At 48.0% G+C, this 20,305-nt stretch overlaps 1 protein-coding gene across 1 annotated transcript in view; it reads left to right on the top strand.

Moving 5' to 3' along the window:
* The window catches only part of CRNKL1 (crooked neck pre-mRNA splicing factor 1), a 752,702-nt gene that overhangs the window by 445,160 nt on the left and 287,237 nt on the right, over positions 1 to 20,305 (top strand). Inside the window, exon 10 of the mRNA XM_069608075.1 lies at positions 11,845 to 11,925. Within this exon, the coding sequence (XP_069464176.1) occupies positions 11,845 to 11,925 (81 nt within the window). The remainder of the gene's footprint in view (positions 1 to 11,844; positions 11,926 to 20,305) is intronic.

Genomic DNA, 20,305 nt, shown 5'->3' on the forward strand with positions numbered 1-20,305 from the left:
CCCGTTCCCATTGAGCCCCCATAGGGCTCAATGGGAACGGGGAAGGCGGTAATTACGGTACCGAAAATTGCGGTACCGTAATTACCTCCAAGGTCCCTTTGCGGGTCCCTTCCTTAACGGCTGGTGAGAGTGCAGGAACAAGAGCAAACTACAATATGGCCAAAGAGCAAGCTAAAATCTCCTGTAACTGCCATTCGAGGGGATTGGGTCCTCTGACGTATTCCAAATCTATGACAGTAATCACCACAGCTGTGCTGCTTCGGAAAATCTTCGGCGTCTGCGTCAATGACGTCGATACGCCGCCCTCGAGGACCTCCTCCGACGGCCGACGTCACTGGATGTTATAAGTAGGACGCACGACGCCCGTAGCCTCAGTTCCATTTTTTCTGCGAACGTGTTCGCTTCGGGAATCTCGGTGCGCCTCGACTCTTTGGAGTTTCTGTTGCTTTCTCGGTTCTTCAAACCTGTTTGTGTACTATTTCTTCGTGAAGATGTCTACCTCACCGCGTCCGGGCTTTAAGAAGTGCGGGGACTGTGGGTCCAAGAAGTCGGTCACGGACTTGCCCAACGCCTGCCTCAGGTGCCTCAGGGAGGCCCATGACACGGATGACTGTGTCGACTGCCAGTCGCTCACGTCGAAAGCCTTGCGGGAGCGCAAGAAGTTATCGGTAGGTAAGGTGTCCAAGCCCCGGAAGTCGAGGTCTGCGTGGCTTTCGACGGACGACTCGAGGGGCGACTCTCTGTGTTGTTGTCGGAAGGCCAGTGGGTCTCGGTCCCGGAGTCGGTCTCGCCACTCCTCCGCCTCTTCGAGGCACTCCCGGAAGCGCCGTCATCGGTCGCCTTCCCCGTCCTCATCCAAGGACTCCGCCCGTCGGCGGGTCGCTTAGCCCACCAAGCATGTGACACCGGAGGAATGGGCTTCCTTCGGGAAGAAAATGTTGGCGATTCTCGAATCGCAGGGCACTGGTCCGTCCGCACCTCCGAGTGGGGTCGGTCGTGATCAGCCGAGAGACACCGCTAGCACGCCTTCGGGCTCGGGTGGTCGTCGCGATTCACGGGAAAGGTCCCGCTCGGACAAGGGGAATCGTTCTCGGCATGCCCGGTCCAGGTCCCGGTCCTCGACGCGCTCGAGACCGCGTGAACCTGTGAAGTCTTCGAGTTTTCGAGGAAGACATCGAAGCCTGTGGTGCCGAGGTCGTCCACAGACTCTCTCTCGAGGCTCCGCCTCTGAGGAAGTCGTCGACGCCGTCGGCGCCCAGGATGTCGAGGGACACGCTCGGGTCTCTGCCTTCGAGGCCACGCTCGGGGGAACCACCTAGAAAGGCTCTGGCCAAGGTCAAGCATGGCTTTGGTTCCAGTTCTGTGCCTTCTTATCGCCATCTGGAGTTTATTTCAGAGGTGGATGAGGGCTCTGATGATGGCATGGTGCCTGACACAGTGCCTGACGAGATTCTCTCGGGCCATAGACAGTTTGAGGACCTGAGGCTGTCCCTGCATGAGGCTAGTGGGCTGGACACCTCTCCGGAGGTGGAGTTTTGTAGACCTGAGCCTGGCTCTCATGCCGATTCTTCGTACCGGCGCCTTATGTCAAGGGTCACCGAGTACTTAGGATGGTCTGCTCACCCAGGGGAGTTTGTTCAGGATGACCTTACGGATATCCTCGACATTGGTCCACCAACTGACCCGGTACTGCCGTTTCATATGGCTCTACAGAGGAGGGTGGCGGCGGCTTGGACTGCTCCGGAGAGTCTCCCGGCAGTGAGCAAGTCTTTGTCGCAAAAATACCGCCCAGCCAGTAGTGACCCCTGCTACTTTCCAAGCACCCTACTCTGGAGATTTTGGTGGTGCAGGCGGCTACGGGCCCGGCAAAGCAGGTGTCGTACCCTACCATCCCTCCTGATAGGGACGACAAGCGTTTTGGCGGCTAGGCAAAGAAAGTGTTTTCTGCAGGGGGTATGGCGCTTCAGGCGGCCAACTCCATATGTGCCTTGTCTCGTTTCACACACACTCTGTGGAATTGTTTCCTTGGCGGCTGAACATATTCCCGAAGGGGACGAATGGGATGCTTTCCTTGCCATGGTTCAGGATGGCAAGGATGCCATGTGTGAGGCCGTTCAGTCGGTTTTGGACATGGCAGATTGCGTCAGCCGGTCCATGGCGGCAAGCACCGTGATACGCAGGTTTGCGTGGTTGCGGAAGTCGGGGTTTGCTCCTGATGTGCAGGCCCGGCTCCTCAACATGCCCTTTGACGGGGAACATCTTTTTGGCAGCAAGGCGGATGAGAGCCTTGAGAGGTTGCAGACCTCAAAAGCTGCAGCAAAGTCGTTGGGCGCTGCAGTTCGACAACCTCTGCCTTTTCGCCCTAGGGGACAGCAATGGAGGGGAGGTTCCTTTCGTTATTACTCATCCTTTGGTAAAGCGAGAGGAGCTGCCAGTCAAAGGGGCCACCGTAGGAGTGCCAGAGGTGGAAAACAAGGTACTCGAGGTGCCAAGGCCGCTCGGGCTGTTGCCCCTTTGCCCTCAGGCAACGCCGCAGCTGCTTCAGCTCAGTCATGAGGCCATGTCCCATGGTTCGCCGGTTGGGGGAAGGTTGGCGCAGCATCTTGCAGAGTGGCGCGCCATTACTTCAGATGTGTGGGTTCTGGAGATCATAACCCACGGCTACTGTCTTCCTTTCCGGCAGAGGCCTCAAGGCAATCCACCGGGGAATCTCTCTTTGAAGAGTCCGGATCTGCTCCTTGCGCAGGAAATTCAATCCCTGCTGGAGAAAGGCGCCATAGAACTGGTGCCTGTAGTGGAGAGGAACAAGGTATGGTATTCCCCTTATTTTTTGATTTCCAAGAAAGACAGGGGATTGAGACCCATCATGGACTTGCACGGTTTGAACAAACTCCTCAGGAAGGACAAGTTCAAGATGGTTACTCTCTCTCAAGTCCTCCAGGCCTTTCAACTTCAGGACTGGTTGGTGTCTCTCGACGTCAAGGATGCTTATTTTCATGTGCCAATCCATCCAAAGCACAAGAAGTACCTGAGGTTTGCGGTTGGCGACTCGCACTTTCAGTTTGGGGTCCTGCCGTTCGGATTGACCTCCGCCCCAAGGGTCTTCACCAAGCTCATGGTAGTGGTGGCAGCGCACCTCAGGAAAGGGGGGATTCACGTCTATCCCTACCTGGACGATTGGTTGATCAGGGCGTGCTCTCCCGAGCAAGTCCTGGATCATCTGTCAGTCATCTGCCACTCCCTCCGCAAGCTGGGCTTCTCCCTCAACTTAAAGAAGTCCCATTTGACACCAACTCAGAGGCTCCAGTACATCGGCGCAGTGCTCGACACGTCCCTGGGGCAGCATTTTCCTCCCCAGCTGAGGGCTCATCACATTCAGCAGATGGTGCACAAGTTTCAACTTGCCCAGACTCTCCCAGCTTTCGAGTTCTTGAGACTGCTCGGCCTCATGGCATCCTGCATTCTTCTGGTGCCAGAGGCCAGGTTGCAGATGAGATCTTTGCAATGGGCACTCAAGCTCCAGTGGTCTCAGTCATCCGGCAGGATGTCGGACCCTGTTCAGGTGCCGTCTTCATTCGCCCGGTACCGTCTGTGGTGGGCCGGCGAAGGCAATCTGATGAGGGGGGCTCTGTTTTGGCTGCCCTGGCCAGAGGTGACGATTGTGAGGGACGCATCCCTCACAGGATGGGGAGCTCATGCCAACGAGTTGCCAGTCAGCGGTCGTTGGTCTCCATCGGAGTCCAGACTCCATATCAATCTGTTGGAGCTGAGGGCCGTCAGGCTAGCCCTGAAGGCTTTTCTGACGACTGTGCGAGGAAAGAATGTCCTGATCCTGACGGACAACATGGTGGCCATGCACTACCTCAACAAAAAGGGGGGGCAGGGTCACTTCCTCTGTGCAGGGAGGCGATGCAGCTCTAGTTCTGGGCAATCCAGCACGAAGTTTCGATCTCTGCAGTTCATCTGGCAGGAGACGAAAAAACGAGACGGCGGACGCTCTGAGCAGGCAGAGCGCGAACTCTCACGAGTGGGAATTGGCTCAGGAGATTCTCCTGGAGATCTTCGCCCTTTGGAGGACCCCTCATGTGGATCTCTTCGCCTCCAGTCTCAACCGGAAGTGCGAGAGGTTCTGCTTGCGGGAATTTCCTCCAAACAGAGCCTTAGGAGAAGCGTTCGTGGTGGAGTGGTCATTCCCACTGCTGTACGTGTTTTCTCCAGTCGCCGTCATCCCGCAAGTACTGCAGAGGTTATGGAGGTTCGGTTCCCGGATGATCCTCATTGCTCCAGCGTGGGCCCGGAGGACGTGGTAACCGGACCTTCTCGACTTGTCCATCTGCCCTCCACGTCGTCTTCCCTACCGAGACGATCTGCTCTCACGGGAAGGAGGTCAGGTTCTCCATCCAGAGGTCAGGTCCCTCAACCTTCACGCTTGGTTTCTGAAAGGTTGAGGTATAAGGATTGGGACCTCCCTGAAGACGTGATGGAGGTGTTGCTTTCGGCCAGAAGGCCCGCAACAAAGTCCCTGTACCGTTGCCGTTGGAGAAAGTTCTGCGACTGGTGCAGGGTTAAGAATGTGGATCCTTTTGCATGTGAAATTCCCATGGTTGTCTTTTTTGCTTTCTTTGCCCCACAGGGGCCTTCAAGTGGGTACCATTAAAGGTTACCTGGCGGCGCTGTCCATATTTAAGCGCTCGTCTAAAGAGTGTTCCTATTTTAAAATTCCTTTAATTTCTCAGTTTCTGAAAGAGCTCACTAATGTGTTCCCTCCGTCACCTTTCCAGGTGCCCGGTTGGGATATGAACCTTGTTCTCAAGTTTCTGATGGGTGCTCCGTTTGAGCCTTTGCATTCATGCTCTTTGAGACTGTTAACTCTGAAAACTGTATTTTTAGTTGCGGTCACTTCCGCTCGCAGAGTGAGTGAGTTACAGGCACTTTCAGTTAAGCCACCCTTCACTGTGTTTCATAAGGACAGGGTTGTACTTAGAGTTCGTTCTTCTTTTCTTCCGAAGGTGGTGTCAGAATTTCATTTAGGCCAGAAGGTTGTTCTTCCGGCATTTTATCCTCCTCCACATCCTGGTAAGGAAGAGGAGAGGCTCCATAGGCTTGATCCTAGGAGAGCTTTAAGTTTTTATATATCCCAGGTCAGATTGGACGATCAGCTCTTTATTGGTTACGCTGGAAAGCGTTTGGGACAGGCTGTGACGAAACAGACTTTGTCTCGCTGGATTATTTTGGCTATCTCTGAGTGTTACCGCTTGGCGGGTAAGGACCAACCACTCGGCCTACGGGCCCATTCTACCAGGGGTATAGCTTGCCTCTACTGCCCTGCAGAGGGGTGTTCCTATTCGCAACATCTATGATGCAGCCACCTGGGCTTCGGTACATACTTTTGTACGTCACTATTCCCTCGATTCCGTCCGGGGGCAGGATCTGGCCTTTGGCAAGGCAGTCCTTTACTCCGCAATTTGATTGGGCATGCTAAATTTCTGTTTTCTAAATTCTTTTCCCACCTCCTTGCATTGGTACTGCTTTGGGAGTCTGTCATAGATATGGAATACGTCGGAGGACCCAATCCCCTCGAAGAACAAGTTACTCTTACCTGGTAACGTTCTTTCGATGGGATGGTCCGACGACGTATTCCATATCGCTCCCTCCCTACCTTCCCCGCTACAGAATTTCTTATGCGATTGCAGCTTACGTTTCTGCAAGGCTTTGTGTGTCAGACTGGCAGACTGGTGGCACATGTTCTGGGAAAAAACTACAACTGAGGCTACGGGCGTCGTGCGTCCTACTTATAACATTCAGTGATGTCGGCCGTCGGAGGAGGTCCTCGAGGGCGGGTATCGACGCAGGACGCAGACGCCAAAGATTTTCCGAAGCAGCACAGCTGTGGTGATTACTGTCATAGATATGGAATACGTCGTCGGACCATCCCATCGAAAGAACTTTACCAGGTAAGAGAGTAACTTGTTCTTTTAGGGCACTAGGTGTATTTAGTAGCCATACGTTTTAAATGCGAATGTGCACATCAAAATGAATGGAAAAACTGTAGAAATGTAACTGCTGAAACCAGCTTGGCTTTAGGCACTTATAAATGTAACCTAGAATGCTCTGTGTAAAAAGACACTGGATACAAAAGTATACCATGGCACTGCATTGCAATATGCTGTGAGCAATATATAAATACAAGAATTCAAAAAGGGAAACAAGGTTTCCCTGTACTGATAGTCCAGAAACATGAAAAGAATACTAAACCAAAGCCAACCATGAGAAAGCTTTGCTGCTGAAAGATCATCCGATAGTGAAGCTCTGCTGGTGTCTCCGGATTCTGCACATCTTGTGAGACCAGCGGAAAACAGACGACTCAGTGGCACCTTCCCTTAATCTGACAGGAAAAGCTGGGTCCAAATCCTCAAAGGACCTCTTCTAGCCAGTGAGCCTTGTGACTCACAACTGTGCCTATTTTTCACGGATTGGCAGGAGTACAAGAAATCCCTGAGGGCAGTAACATAGTCCCCAAAGCCTAGCAGTTATAAGCCAAGTGCAATCAAGGCCAACACAAGTTTCTTTGAATCTCAATGGAGCCTGCTTTCTTACCTGATCTCTCACCACTGAAACACATCTGCACCTGCCCTAGTACTGGAATTTGACTGTCTGTGAACATCACATCTGTGCTGCAACCTAGTTTCAAGAGTTCATCCATCAATCGATTTGCATCTTTTTCAGTGGGCTAGTCATCCTGCTTGCCTGCATCCCTTCTTTGGCACCACAGGAACTGTCATCGAAGAACCAGACATGTAACGGATAAACTGACTCTTAAACCTTACAATGTTTGGTAGCTAATGTTTGCCAGTTGCACATATAGAACTGCACAATTGTGCAATATTTTTCGCATTGGGCCTATACATTATGGGGTACTGCAAAATCCGTTATCTGCTTTACCAATTCAAAGTTGGTCCACTTCCATATTGGTCCCAATGAGAGGCTGACCACTGGTTGTGGGTGTTTTGATTCTTGGGTACCTGTGGCGTCCGTACTCACATATTTGGTTCCTGGATAATCTCCCGGATGTTGGGTATTTGCAAAGACCTACCTTGTAGTGGTACAACTTCAAAACACTAAAGGACTCCTTTTCTGAAGTCTACTTGCCTGTAAACTGCACCAAAGATGCTTCCCTTCAGTGAAGATGATGCCCAGTTGTATAACCGCTTTTGTGTGGACAAACCCTTAGTGAATGTTATATATGTGTTGTATGTTATTTGTGTGTTGTACTATGCCTTATTGATCCTATGGTCATCCTCTGAGGAGCCTTTAACAGCTCATCCATGTAACCACTAATTTAGTCAGGATGATCTTTGGGGAAACCTCTGTTGCCTTGCTCTGGCCCTGTCTCAAAATCCCTTGTGCATAGCGCACAGGGAATCCATCTCAACAACCGCCCCCCCTTTATTGAACTAGCAAATACTTAAAACACACATCAGGTGATGTGAGGAAATGTGGGAGGTAAAATGCAAGTTTTAAAGAAAAGGAATAGTTCTTTAATAGCGGTTTCTGTATCTTTAAGACAGTCCCACAAAGTCTCAGGTTTCTCTTCCCCAAGTTCAAGATCGAAAGTCCATAGTTCAAACATACCAATTCTCAAAGGATTGGGCATCTCTCCAACCCTCTTGCCAAGGGTAGTTTCTCTGGTTCACCAAAGCAAGGTTTACTCTGTTGATTCCTCCTTTCATTTGCTTTCAAAGCAGGGCCCTCGGTCTAGGCACAGTTGACAAACTACACGTTCCACCCATCACAGGTCACGCAACCGATAACCCTTTCTTGTCTGTTGTTCTTCAATATTGCTCCCATGCAGAGTTCCCTCGGTCTAGGCGCAGATAACAGACCACACGATCCACCCATCACAGGGCATGCAACCAATGCCCCTTTTCATCTGCTTTTTCAAAAGTTGTCCACAGCTTCACACCCTTCTTGAAATTTTACTTGCTTTGCCAACCCCTGTATTTCATTCAACTTGCTTTGTGGCATTTGCCATTTGCACCACGTTGCTTTAGTTCCATTCAAAACATTCTCTTTATATCTGTGCAACATTCAGAAATGCTTATTCAATCATTTTTTCCTGTTGCTTTAATTCTGCACTGTATAATGCCTTCAGTTCGTTCGGTATTCAAAGTGTGCATTTGGAACTCACACATGTTACTCTCTCACTTTGAGATTCAGGATCCTTAGTATTTTCTCTTATGCATTCAAGGTTCTCTCTTGCACGCATGCTTCATTGGAGTTTGGGTTGCCCAAGCCATAACAGTCTTTCTGTATGTTTCCTTCATGCATTAACCTCTTAGCATAGAGCTCTGCCCTTTCTAGACCACCCGTTTTCCCCACTGGTGTCTGCGTGTGCTCAATGGTCTTTTCAGCGTTCCTTTATCAGTACGCGACCCTCCTCTTAATGCAGCTTCTGCTGCTTGTTCGCTTGGGAGATCCAGCTGCTTCTCCCACCTGTTACATTTCTTTAAGCACACTTGCCAGCCTTCTCTCCGTGGTTGGAGCAGCGCTCTCTGGGCAGGTGAGCGGGCCGACCATCCAAAGCGATTGTTTCGCTTATTGTCCTCTCGCGACACCTCCTGCCTCGGCCCGATGCTTGCTCCCTCTCTCCACTCTACCTCGCCAAGTGTCACAGCTCGCCAGAGCTCCTGCTTGCTGCCAGCAGGTTTCTCCTCTTCCCCTTCTTGAACTGCCCACGCTTTTATACTCACACATATTGTTAAGGGCCTCAGGTGTGAACTGTTCAGTCCAATTGCCTGACCATAGTTAAAAGGACATGCCTGATCTTTACAATGCTCTGCAGGCCTCTTTCTTGTCTCAGTATTAGAGTGGTGAAATGCCCTACCAGTGTTAATCACTCTTAGTTGCCTGTTCCTCGCCCCAGTACCATAGTGTGTTAAATGATGGCAAATGTGGGGAAGTGTGTTACAATGGCCCATAAAGGCTGGGGGAGGGTTAGGTTGGTCTTAACAAGGGAAAGGGGGATACCATGTCTCGTCTGTGTATATCCTCTCCCCAGTGACCCTCCACCCAGGTGTTCCTTCCTCGCTTCTCCCCCCCCCTTTCCCCCCCCTGTCAGGATCCACAAGCGATGGCCTTTCCCTGGCCCCCTGAGAAGAGGATCAAGGGGAGTAGGTCACTGGTTTAACGGGTGTCTCTTTAGCCCCCAAGGTGCGGGGGGGGGCGCCATCACGTATTCATTTTGTAGTCACTCTGCCTTCATAAAGAAATTATCTCTGTTACAGCATAACAGAAATACATTCTTTATGAAGGCAAAGTGACTGCAAAAAGAAACTATTTTCCACCCCATGACATGGGAGACTCTAGACTGGAGGCCTGCATTTCATGGATTGGGGGAAGCTCTATGACTTAAAAAAGAAATTGTTTATTTTTAAGTCACTCTGCCTTCATAAAGAAATTATTTCCATTATGGTTCAGTCCTTAATGGAAATAATTTCTTTATGAAGTAATAGGGCACCCCTCAACCTCATGACGTTTGCATATGTGAGTGTATGGTGAAAGGGTGCACACTTAAATGTATAGGTGGCTGCCTGGGTATGCCTTATTGTGAAAGGATGCACCCTTAAATGTATCGGTGGCTGCCTGGGTGTGCTTTTATGGTGAAAAGGCATACACTTAAATGTATGGGTGGCTGGATGTGTGTGTGTGTGTGTGTGTGTGCATGTGCGTGTGTGTGTGTGTGTGTGTGTGTTTATGGTCAATGGTGTGTGTGTGCTTGTTTTCAGGGGTGCAACAAAACCTAAATTTCAGGGGGCTGCTAACTGCACGGGCGTGAGGGGAGGGGCAAACCTATTTGTGTGGAGGAGCTTCTAACTTCTTTATGCATTCTAATGTGACTATTCTAGTGCAGCTTTAATGTTACAATCAGTTAACTCTCTCCTTTAAGTCTGAAAGCACCCACTTATGGACTGCTGTGAGAATACGCGGTCTCCTGTCCCCTCTCTACGCTGCCAATCACTTGCCTGGCATGCAAGTACTAAACCCAAATCAAGATTTCAATTGCCTAAAGAATTGTGCATTTGAATTCAGGTACTAACAGTGAAATGCTTTACGTTAGTAATTGCTGGGCCTTTGTTAACAGGGATACCAAGGTGCCATTTAACATCTGTGTCCTGTTTAGTACGGCAATGGCTCTGTAGGTCAGCCAGGTCGAGTCAGCATAGCCCAAAATTTAAGGGGGGTGTGTGGGGAGGGCTGAAGCCCAGTCAGCTCAATGGTGTTGCATCACTATTTGTGTTTAATCCCTTGGTGACTTATTGGTAATCTTCATTACTCCTAGCCCTATTCGTCCTTGTCCCAATACTTGTGTATGAGGCACTTTGCCTCATACACAAGTACTGGGATGAGGTAGCGGGACATGGAGGTAATGCCTGGCTTAGTTACCTGTAATCTTCATTACTCTTAGTCCCACTCTTCCTCATTCCAGTACTTACCTATGAGGCAAGGGGCTTCATACGTAAGCACTGGGACAAGGAAAAGGGACGTGGAGGTAATTCTGGGCCAAGAAACTGATTTTGGGGGCTGCGGTAGGGGATGGGAGGGAGAAGGGATGTGTGGGGGGTGGGATGGGACTGTTATTGTGCGATAAATCGTAATGGTCATCCATGTCTAGGCTATCCTTTTTACCTCTGCCTTCCCTCTTATCTCCTCTTTACTTTTTACCTCCTCCTTCCTCACCTCTGCTAATCTCACAGTTGCTTGATTGGTGTCCAGGGCCCTTATGCATCCTTGGGGCCCTGACCTCCCACACCAAATCGCCCCAGCTTCCTTCTATCCTCAGCACTTACCTCGTCACACCCTCCGTCCTGGAGGCTCCGACTTACCATACCCTCCACTACATCTGTTGCACACCCACGAGCACGGCCACCCCAGCACCTACCCCCTCTGCCCCTCCCTTCTGAACTTGCACGTTCTGATTACTCAAGGCATAGTAGGTTCGTCCTCCCCCCTCCATTGTATTTAATATTTTTATGTATTTTAATGTCTCATATAAGCATGTCCCCTCCCTGTTGCCCTGTGGGCGCTTTGAAACAGAATTCACTTGCTGTATAAGCGCCTAACAATCGATCAGTAAATAAAATAAACAAGCAGGCATGATATGAGGTATTAGTGGTTAGAGAGGCATTTGGGTGCAGCCAGTCTAGCCGTTTCTTACTGAAACATTGTGTATTTTTCTGGGCATCTGTGATAAAATAACAATGATAAGTGTTATTTATTGCTTCGACTGGCATTTTTGTGCAAACAGTCTACGTATGTCTAAATATGGCCCGGCATGCTTTACTGTAATATGTTATTACGTGCCTAGACTTGTCTACATTGTGCAGCCAGTTGGACATGTTTTCATTGTGTAATGGCATTTTTAATTGCAAAGCATTATATTAATTAAGGCATTAATGTTCCTGTGCACTGTTGGTGACTTGCATGTATTCGATTTTTGGATTGGTGTTACAAACAAAACTATTGCAAACTCTCTGACCTTTTAGCCAATTTTTCTCAAAGTGTGCTGTATTATGCATTAAAACACATATTTATATTGTTCTCCCAGTGCAGTGTGTGCCGTTCCCCTGCAGCAGCACCGACCCGTGATTTGTTGCTGAGTTGGGGGGCTCAGCATGAGTTGCAGGGGGGCCCAAAAGTTTGTGCTACGCCACTGGAGTAGTTACCCTCAGGTTTCTTACACCTATTAGTAGTGCTTGGAATTTGCCAAAAGGTAAAAGTTCTTGAGCGATGGGGCTAAAAGGAAATAATGATTTTAACTAAAATGCATTTTACTTTTTGTTTCAGTTCACGTTTGCTAAAATCTGGTTGCTATATGGCCAGTTTGAAATACGACAAAAAACTCTTCAACTGGCTCGAAGAGCTTTGGTAAGTATGGCCCTTTTATTTACATTGCCAAAACAATAACCACATGTTTGTAACTTGGAAACAATTTGAGGTTTTCTGATGAAGCAAATAAAACTATGTATGCTAAAGTTGATTTTCCAAATAACTGTTAAAAAAATCTAAAAAGTCAAGGAAGTAGATGAGTGACTGAGAGTTAGAAATAAATTCATCTAAAACAAAAATCTTAATCTTTAATCCTAAAAGAGCCAGTCAGAGAAAATGTACCTAGTATTTAAACAACGCCCAACTACAGTAGGTAAGAAGCTGGCAATATCTTGGCAATCATTATGATCAATATATTTCATCTGTGTGCATATTTAAAGATCTACAGATAAAAAACTTGCCCTATGCAACTCAGTTGAAAAGAAATAGATCTTAAATATGGGAAGTTCTTAATTCTGCCCTTGTTAAAAATTACAAAGGTCAGATAGTCTCCTGTCTGACTTATGGGGAACCAATTTCGTCCATGCGATATGAATTTTGGCTAAAATCTTTGGAGGCATGCAACTGTGGAAATCGCTACTTCTTTTTTACAGGGTTCGAAATTGAGGGCAGCGGGGGGGCAGTTTTCTCCTGCTTGTAGCCTAGACGAACCTGGTTAGCTTGAAACCAACAGTAATCTTCAGTGCAGTGAGTCCTACTCTTCTGCCCTTCACTCGTTTTTTCGGGATAGTACATCTCTGAAAGATAGACCATCTTGCCTGTCGTTTTAACAAATGTCTTTTAAATGACTCTCCTCTTGATCGGTCTATGAACCTATTCACTCCCTAGTTTATGCCTAAACACACAAACTGTACAAGCGGTTTAGAGGGGAGATATTGGAAGAACTGTGAGGGGGGAGAAATGGCTTTTCGTGTGAATCTGCATTTCCACTTCATCCCTTCCCTCCTCACAGTCCATAGTTCAGGAGGAAATGGCAACATAATGCCAATTCTTCAACCGGTACTACCCAAAATATCACATGCCACAGATAAAACAACTCGACAGGTTATTGAATGCAAAATGCAGACTTATACTTGAGAAACCACCTGCAGATTTATTAACCCAAGGATATTGGAACGGGAGCCACCAACCAAATGCCTACAGGGACAGAATGGAGCAATTCAGTGATGCGGGAGAAGGCATCGAAATCTTCTAAATCATTGACGCTCCTACCTTCTCAATCCTCTTGTTCCCATAACAAGAACACTTCTCTTCCCAGGGACACCCCTTCAGGGGTCATTCACCAAAAAACGGTCTGCACCAACAGAGGGTACCAGCTACTCCTCATTCACTGGACACCCCTATTCCCTCAGCATCCCCTAGCTCCACTCATTGGACCCCAGAGAGCTTTGACAGAGTGATGCAGAGAATGTCCTGCTTTTGTGAACTTCTTTGACCGCCACCCTGATGCACATAGTAACCTCAAAGGGCCCTCACAAGGGAAAACAGCTAAAGATCAGCCAGCTGCCAAAAGACCACGGTTTCACAACTCACAATCCAGCACCTCACAGTATACCTCTCAAGATCTCTATTTCATAGTGACCTCAGGTTCTCAAGATCCTGGGTCGCAGGGGAATCAAGGGGACCAATTTGATCCTGATCAATATTACGATGACGACGTCTAGGTCATCCAGTCACCAGACCATCGGGATCAGCCTGTGGCCGAATGCCCCGTAGATAACCAGCTCCAATACAACAAGCTGCAGAACATTTTAAAATCGACACACAGGAGTCCCATGTGGATAAGGACTTTTTTGAAGACATTTTTGGGGACCAGAAACAGTTCATTCCCCTCTTGCAATCCATTCAAAGATGGATTCAGTCTTCCCTACTCACTCCTAACTTTACAAGGGCGATTAACCCTTGCATCGAGAAAATGTTCTGGCCAGCCCCCTCGAACCCCCTATACATCAGGGGTCAGTTAAAACCTGACTCCCTCGTGCTTACCACTACAAGAAAAAGGGCGGGCACACCGCTAGCCTCTGTGTAGGCACCTCCTGATAAGGAGAGCAACAAAATGTACACTTTAGGCAGGAAAGTGGCTACCTCTGCTGCCTACCAGGCAAGGATTGCCAATAATACTACCCTCTTGGCTAGTTACAATTGCCATAAGTGGGACAAAATAATGCAGCTAATCGAAACTGTCCCAGAGCCGCATAAATCGCAGCTCCTAAACAGTGTCTGAAGGTAAGCAAGTGGCTAACTGCATCCCAAAGAACAACTTGGATGCCGCCGATAACGCAGGGTAAATTATAGCTGAAGACACATTAATCAAACGCCATGCCTGCTTAAGGCAATGTGGCTTCAAGTTCTAGACTCAAGCCACCTTGCTAAACATGTTGATTAAACCTAATGCCCTGTTTGGTAAAGCGGTCGAAGACACCCTTAATAATAATAATAATAATAATAATAATATAACATTTATATAGCGCTATGAACCCTCAGGTATCTGAGCGCTGCTTATTATTACCCACAGTGTGTGGTGCTCATTTATCGACCTCGGAAGGATGAAAGGCTGAGTTTGGCCCTGCCGGGATTCGAACCTGCGTCAGTAGGCTCTGCACAGATGTCAAAGCGAGCGCTCTACTTGCTGTGCTATCGAACTGGCTTAAAAGTGCCAAGGAGGAGTTTGATACCCTTAAATCCTTTGGCCACCTATCAAACAAACCCTTTGTGCAAACAGGCGCTTTCAATACAAGGCGGTTTTGTGGGAAAAACTCACAACGCTCCTCCAATTATAGTCAAGGTGGCCAATCGTCATCATGGGGTTCCTCACAGGATAGTCCTCCTCTCAAAACTTAAAAAAGGGGCTAGAAAAGGTCTAGAGGCAGAGGTAGGGCCTCCTCGGCCAGAGGCTCCACCCCTCCAAAGCAATGACGCCCTGCTACAGGTCCCCTTCCCATGCCACTTCAGTAGGAGGTCACATTTCACAATTTACCCACACATGGTAGTTGATCACCTCAGCCAAGTGAGTATTAGCCACCGTGGCTGGCGGTTATTGTATAGAACTGGTTCAAAGACCTTCCAACCACCCACCCACCAAGACAAAGCTAAACAACCAGGAAGAATAATGCATACTGCTAGAGGAGGTAAACACACTGCTGTAAAAATATGCCATAAAAATCATCCCGGCAAACCAGGTAAACAAGGGTATCTATTCAACGTACTTCCTTGTGCCAAAGAAAGATCTAACAATGCGCCCAGTCCTAGACCTTCGACCAGTAAACACTTATGTCAAGCCACAAAACGTCCACATGACAATGCTGCAGGAAGTAATTCCCCTACTAAAACAAGGGGTCTACATGGCAACATTGGATACTTTCATATTTCAATGTTTCCAGTGCACAAAAAATATCTGCGCTTCAAAATAGCGGAAAAACACTACCAGTTCAAGGTGCTCCCCTTCGGCATAGCCTCAGCTCCAACGGTGTTCATCAAAGTACTGGCAGTAGTGGCGGCGCACTTACACAGACAATCAATCCCACTGTACCCTTATCTGGACGACTGGCTGATAACAGGGGAATCCCCTCATATTTGCAGGCACAACACCTGAAGAACTACCGACCTTCTATTCCATTTGGGGTATTTCATCAATGAGAAAAAATCAAGTATTGTCCACAGCCAAACAAAACAATTCCTGGGAGCTATCATAAAATCAAAGGAGGGGCTAGTGTTCCCCTCAAACAAGAGTTCAGAACATGCTGCTGCAAATACCTCGCTATCAAGCCGGTCACCATATAACCTTATGCAAGGCAATGCGCCTGCTTGGGATGATGGCTTCATGCATTTATCTACTTCTCTATGCACGAATGAGCATGCGCCCAATGCATGAGTGGTTAGCTAACCAATGATGTCAGGCAAGCTGTCAGTGGGACGATCTAGTGGTTGGACCACCATTGAAGAGCCTAGTACAGGCTCTTCAATGGTGGTCCAAGGAAAATGTGTTAAAAGGAAATCCTTTTCACAATCCATCAGTTCAAGTAATACTTACTACACGCGCCTCACTCTCCGGATGGGGAGCCTATTACCTCCACCACACAGCTCACAGACAGTGGACTCACACCACATCAGCCTCCTAGAACTACTAGAATTATTCAAAGCCCTACAGACTTTTCAACTGCATCTGGTAGGTCACACAGTACACGTCCTCACACACAGCACCACTGCCATGTTTTACATAAACAAGCAGGGAGGCACACACACGTCTGTCCAGGCTTTCCCAGAAAACTTGGAAATGGGCACTCGAGCAGAACATGTTCCTAGTTTCTTAACAGGGGAGCTCAATGCTCTGGCAGACACTCTGGGCAGAAACCCTCTACAAGAGGAGCACGAGTGGCAACTCAACAAAGAAATTCTAAACACAATCTTCCTATGGGGTTATCCTTATTTAGACTTGTTCGCCAAAAACCAAAACGCACAATCCTCAGACTTCGCATCCAGGTTTCCCCAACCTCAATTCAAGGAGAACGCCCTGTGGATGAGCTGGTCAGGGAAGTTTGCCTAAGCTTTCAGCAGGATAGTACACAAGATGCACCAGGAACAAGCCACACTTATCCTGATAGCCACGATGTGGGCAACACCACCATGGTTTCTGCATCTGCTCAAACTGGCGATGTGCGAACCGATCAAACTCCTGTGCCCCTACAACATGCTATCCCAGCACGGGGTGACTACAGTCCATACACATCCTCAGTCTATGAACTTGGCAGCTTGGCTCCTGAAGTCATAGTGTTTGGACACTTACAACTACCTCAAAGGTATATGGATATCCTAAAGGAAGCATGCAAACCCAACACCAGGTACTGCTACTTCAACAAGTGGAAAAGATTTGTTGTATAGTGCCGATCACAAGCCTTAAATGCAATTGAATGTTCTCCAGCAAACATTCATCACTACATGATTTACCTACTAGACTCTGGCCTAGTATTGAACTCCATCAAGGTTCACCTAGTGGCTCTGTCCGCGTACACCACTTTGCAAAAAAAGGTGTTTTGGTGAAAAGTTCCTGTTATCAAAGCTTTCATGGATGGAGTAAAGAGACTTTACCCTGCCATGTCCAACCCTCCACCAGGTTGGGATCGTAATGTGGTACTCTTAAAACTCATGGGTTCACCCTTTGAGCCTATCCACAAGTCCAGCCTCAAAACACCTAACCTACAAAACAGCTTTCTTAGTAGCCAAAACCTCCATAAGGCTGGTCAGTACAAGCATTGTCGGTACAAGACCCTTTCTTTAGTCCTTAGAACACATCCTAGGTGTTCACCTAAATTCAAATTCCATGTGAACCAATCCATTGAACTAGCCATTCTTTTCAAACATCCATCTAACTCAGGTGAAAGGATCCTTCGTACACTAGATGTAAGAAGGGCAGTTCTGTACTATGTGAATAAGACAAAGCCTCTAAGAAAAACAGATCAGCTTTTTGTCTCCATAGCCACTGTTAGGGAGAATTCTCTCTTTAGGCTGAATTTCCTAACCTAGTGAGTCCCCCAGCAGCTTTGCTGGATTTCTGGAGTTTGTTTTTTTCCTCCTGCCAAGAGTGAGACTCTTTTTCTCCCACTCTTGGACATGATTTATGGTATTCCTTTGACTGGTAATGTGTTTTATGGGATATGGGGTCCTTTACTCTATAGGGTCTCCTGTGTTTTTCCTATGTGTGTTACACAGCACCCTCCGTGCAGTAACACAGGGGTGTCATAGTGACATCCCACCATAGACTCCATACCCTGGGACTGACTACCGTCCCCCAGGGCATGTAAAGTCACCATTGGCTTTACTAGTCCCAAATTATTAACAGAAACCAGCACAAACCATCATATTGTGGACGTACTGGTCGGGGCAATTCGATTGCCCCGGGGTCTGTTAGTCGAGGGGGCACGTCTCCGTCCCCCCTGATCGAGTTTTGGCTGGTGGCAGTGGAAACTACTTTTTATATTCGACCGCAAATATTTTCCTATGGGATTTTCCCATTGTTCGAGGCTACCAACTTTAATTATTTAATTCTAGTAGCCTCGAACATACCAACGGTTTATTTGATTAATATTAATTCTCCGGTTGGTATTTTTTGCCAAGACTTGATTCTAAAATAGCGTTTGTGTTCTCTTCTGTGACTCCAACCCAAGTCGAGCCCTTTGTTCCACTTTTTGGCGGGCTCCTCCACAGAAGCCTCCAAAAGTGGTGCCACTCTGTCTGGGTACCACAGGCAGTGTGGGGGGGGGTTTAGGCACCAGGGACTGAGTTACCTTGGTAACTCAAGTCGCACTCTTGTGTGATTGGCCCACGTGGTGAGCCGGCCGGCTCACCACTTAGCATGTTTGAGTGACAGCTAGGCTGAGTGAATGGGAGTTCTCTGCATAAAAGCAGGGCTTTGGGGACTGGAACTTCAGAAGTCACCACAGGACCTGAGAATCTGACGAGGGAGAAGCTGAGCCGACCTACCACGACACCACCGGTGGAGCCCTGCAGAACCGACTCACCACTTCCCGACGACAGAGAAGATCTCCCGGCTGGAGAGGCTTCTTCACCTGACTGGTGGGCACAACCAGTTTACCTTTGTTTCTTCGCACCCCAGCCCGGTTTGTGGTCGAACTGCCCGTGCCGAGCACCCTGGCAGCCGGATAGCCACTCCCACTGAACCGCGAATCACCGGACCGCTCCTTGTACCTGAGAAGTTCCGCGGCTGGTTTCTTCCCTGGCAGTGCAACAGACTCCTGTCTTCCTCCATGACGAGATCCTCTCTTCCCCCGGACGAAGCACCAACTTGCACCCGCTGCCAGGAACAACTGCCCCCGCTGGAGCGCTATCGCCACTTTAAGGTACTGTGTCCGCCAGGCCTCCCTTTCTAAAGATTGCTACAAGGTAATTAATAATAACCCCTTAACCTTCTGGACTGGGCTGGCCGCCTTGACCCTCTAACTGGTCCCTTTCTTTGGTCCAACTCCTTTTTGAACCTTTACAAGACTTTTGTGCACTGCAACCGTTTGACCTTGGACACATTTCGTTTGGATCCTCTGAAAGTGGATCCGGCCTCTTGAACTCTAACTTCACGGTTTTACTTTGCCTTCCTCTCTTGTTATGTTCTGATAAAATTGTTGGGATCTGTTTCAACTTGTTCTCTGCTCTTCTCTCCCTTTTTAAAACAAACTATTAGAGTGCCATCTACGTTAAGCGCTCACCGCTGTCTGAAAATAAGTGGGGCTTTACTTAAGACTTGTCTAATGTTCTTTTAAGGGAGTGTATATCTTTTAGTGACCGTGTTTTTGAATTGCTTACTATTAGTGCCTGTGTGTTTTTCTAGATGTGGTTTTAAATAAATAATTATATCTCTTTTACACCAAGCCCTGGTCATTGTTTACTTGTTCTACTGTGTTCTCGTGACCTATTGTGAATACTCTGTGTACTGCCTAACTCTTCTTGAGGGAAGTCTGACTGCTCAGCCACAGCTACCAAGTGAATCTGTGTGGTACAGACTGCTACCAAGTGGGTTTACTGCCAAACACCTCTAGTCCTAAATCTTTTGCAGTGGTCCCAGAGGGAACTGCACAGGTTTCTGCCTAACAGCCACCAGGCAGGGAGGGCGATCAAGTTTCTAAAAACGCCATCTCCAAATGTATAGTTCAGTACACACAACTTTGCTACTCTCTGGAAAAAAAAGACCCTACCTTTCACACCATGTGCTCACTCTACCCAAAGGTACAGGAGCTACTTTAGCATTTATTGCAAACATCCCGCTAGACGCTATTTGCAAGGCAGCTACATGGAGTTCCATACATACCTTTACTCTGTGTGTCTGCATTGACGCACATTCTAGAGCAGATTCACAGGTGGGACAAGCAGTGCTAAAACATCTATTTGTTGCCATACCTTCTCAAAACCCACTCCTTCTCCAGATACTGCTCAAAGGTCTATGCACAGCATGTGATCTAATCATATCCACAAGCCTCAGGTGGGATACACTACTCACTGTAATCGTATTTCTAATGCTTGTATCTGCTTAGATTCACATGCGCCCACCCTTCCTCCCCTCCTGGAGTCGAAGATGCATAGATTTATTTCTTGCTTTATCTCTATTTATCTGCTTTATTACATCTGTACTCCCACTATACTTCATGCAACCTCATGTCAGGAACAAAACAATCTGAGGGACCTTGACGTGTGAAGGACCATGGGTACAGTGGACGTCACACTAGGGATGGTATTACTGACACGCCCAGTCGACGTCCATTTTTGAGTATCGAAAACAAATAATGTAATACTCCACGACTACCACTAGATGTCGACCTATGCACAGCATGTAAATCTAAGCACATACAAGCATCAGAAATACGATTACGATGAGTAATGTGTTTCATATACACTTATACTTCGTTGCTGTCCTCCT

The sequence above is a fragment of the Ambystoma mexicanum genome, chromosome 4q, assembly GCF_040938575.1.
Source record: "Ambystoma mexicanum isolate Mex_15411 chromosome 4q, UKY_AmexF1_1, whole genome shotgun sequence".
In the NCBI taxonomy this organism is placed as follows: Eukaryota; Metazoa; Chordata; class Amphibia; order Caudata; family Ambystomatidae; genus Ambystoma; species Ambystoma mexicanum.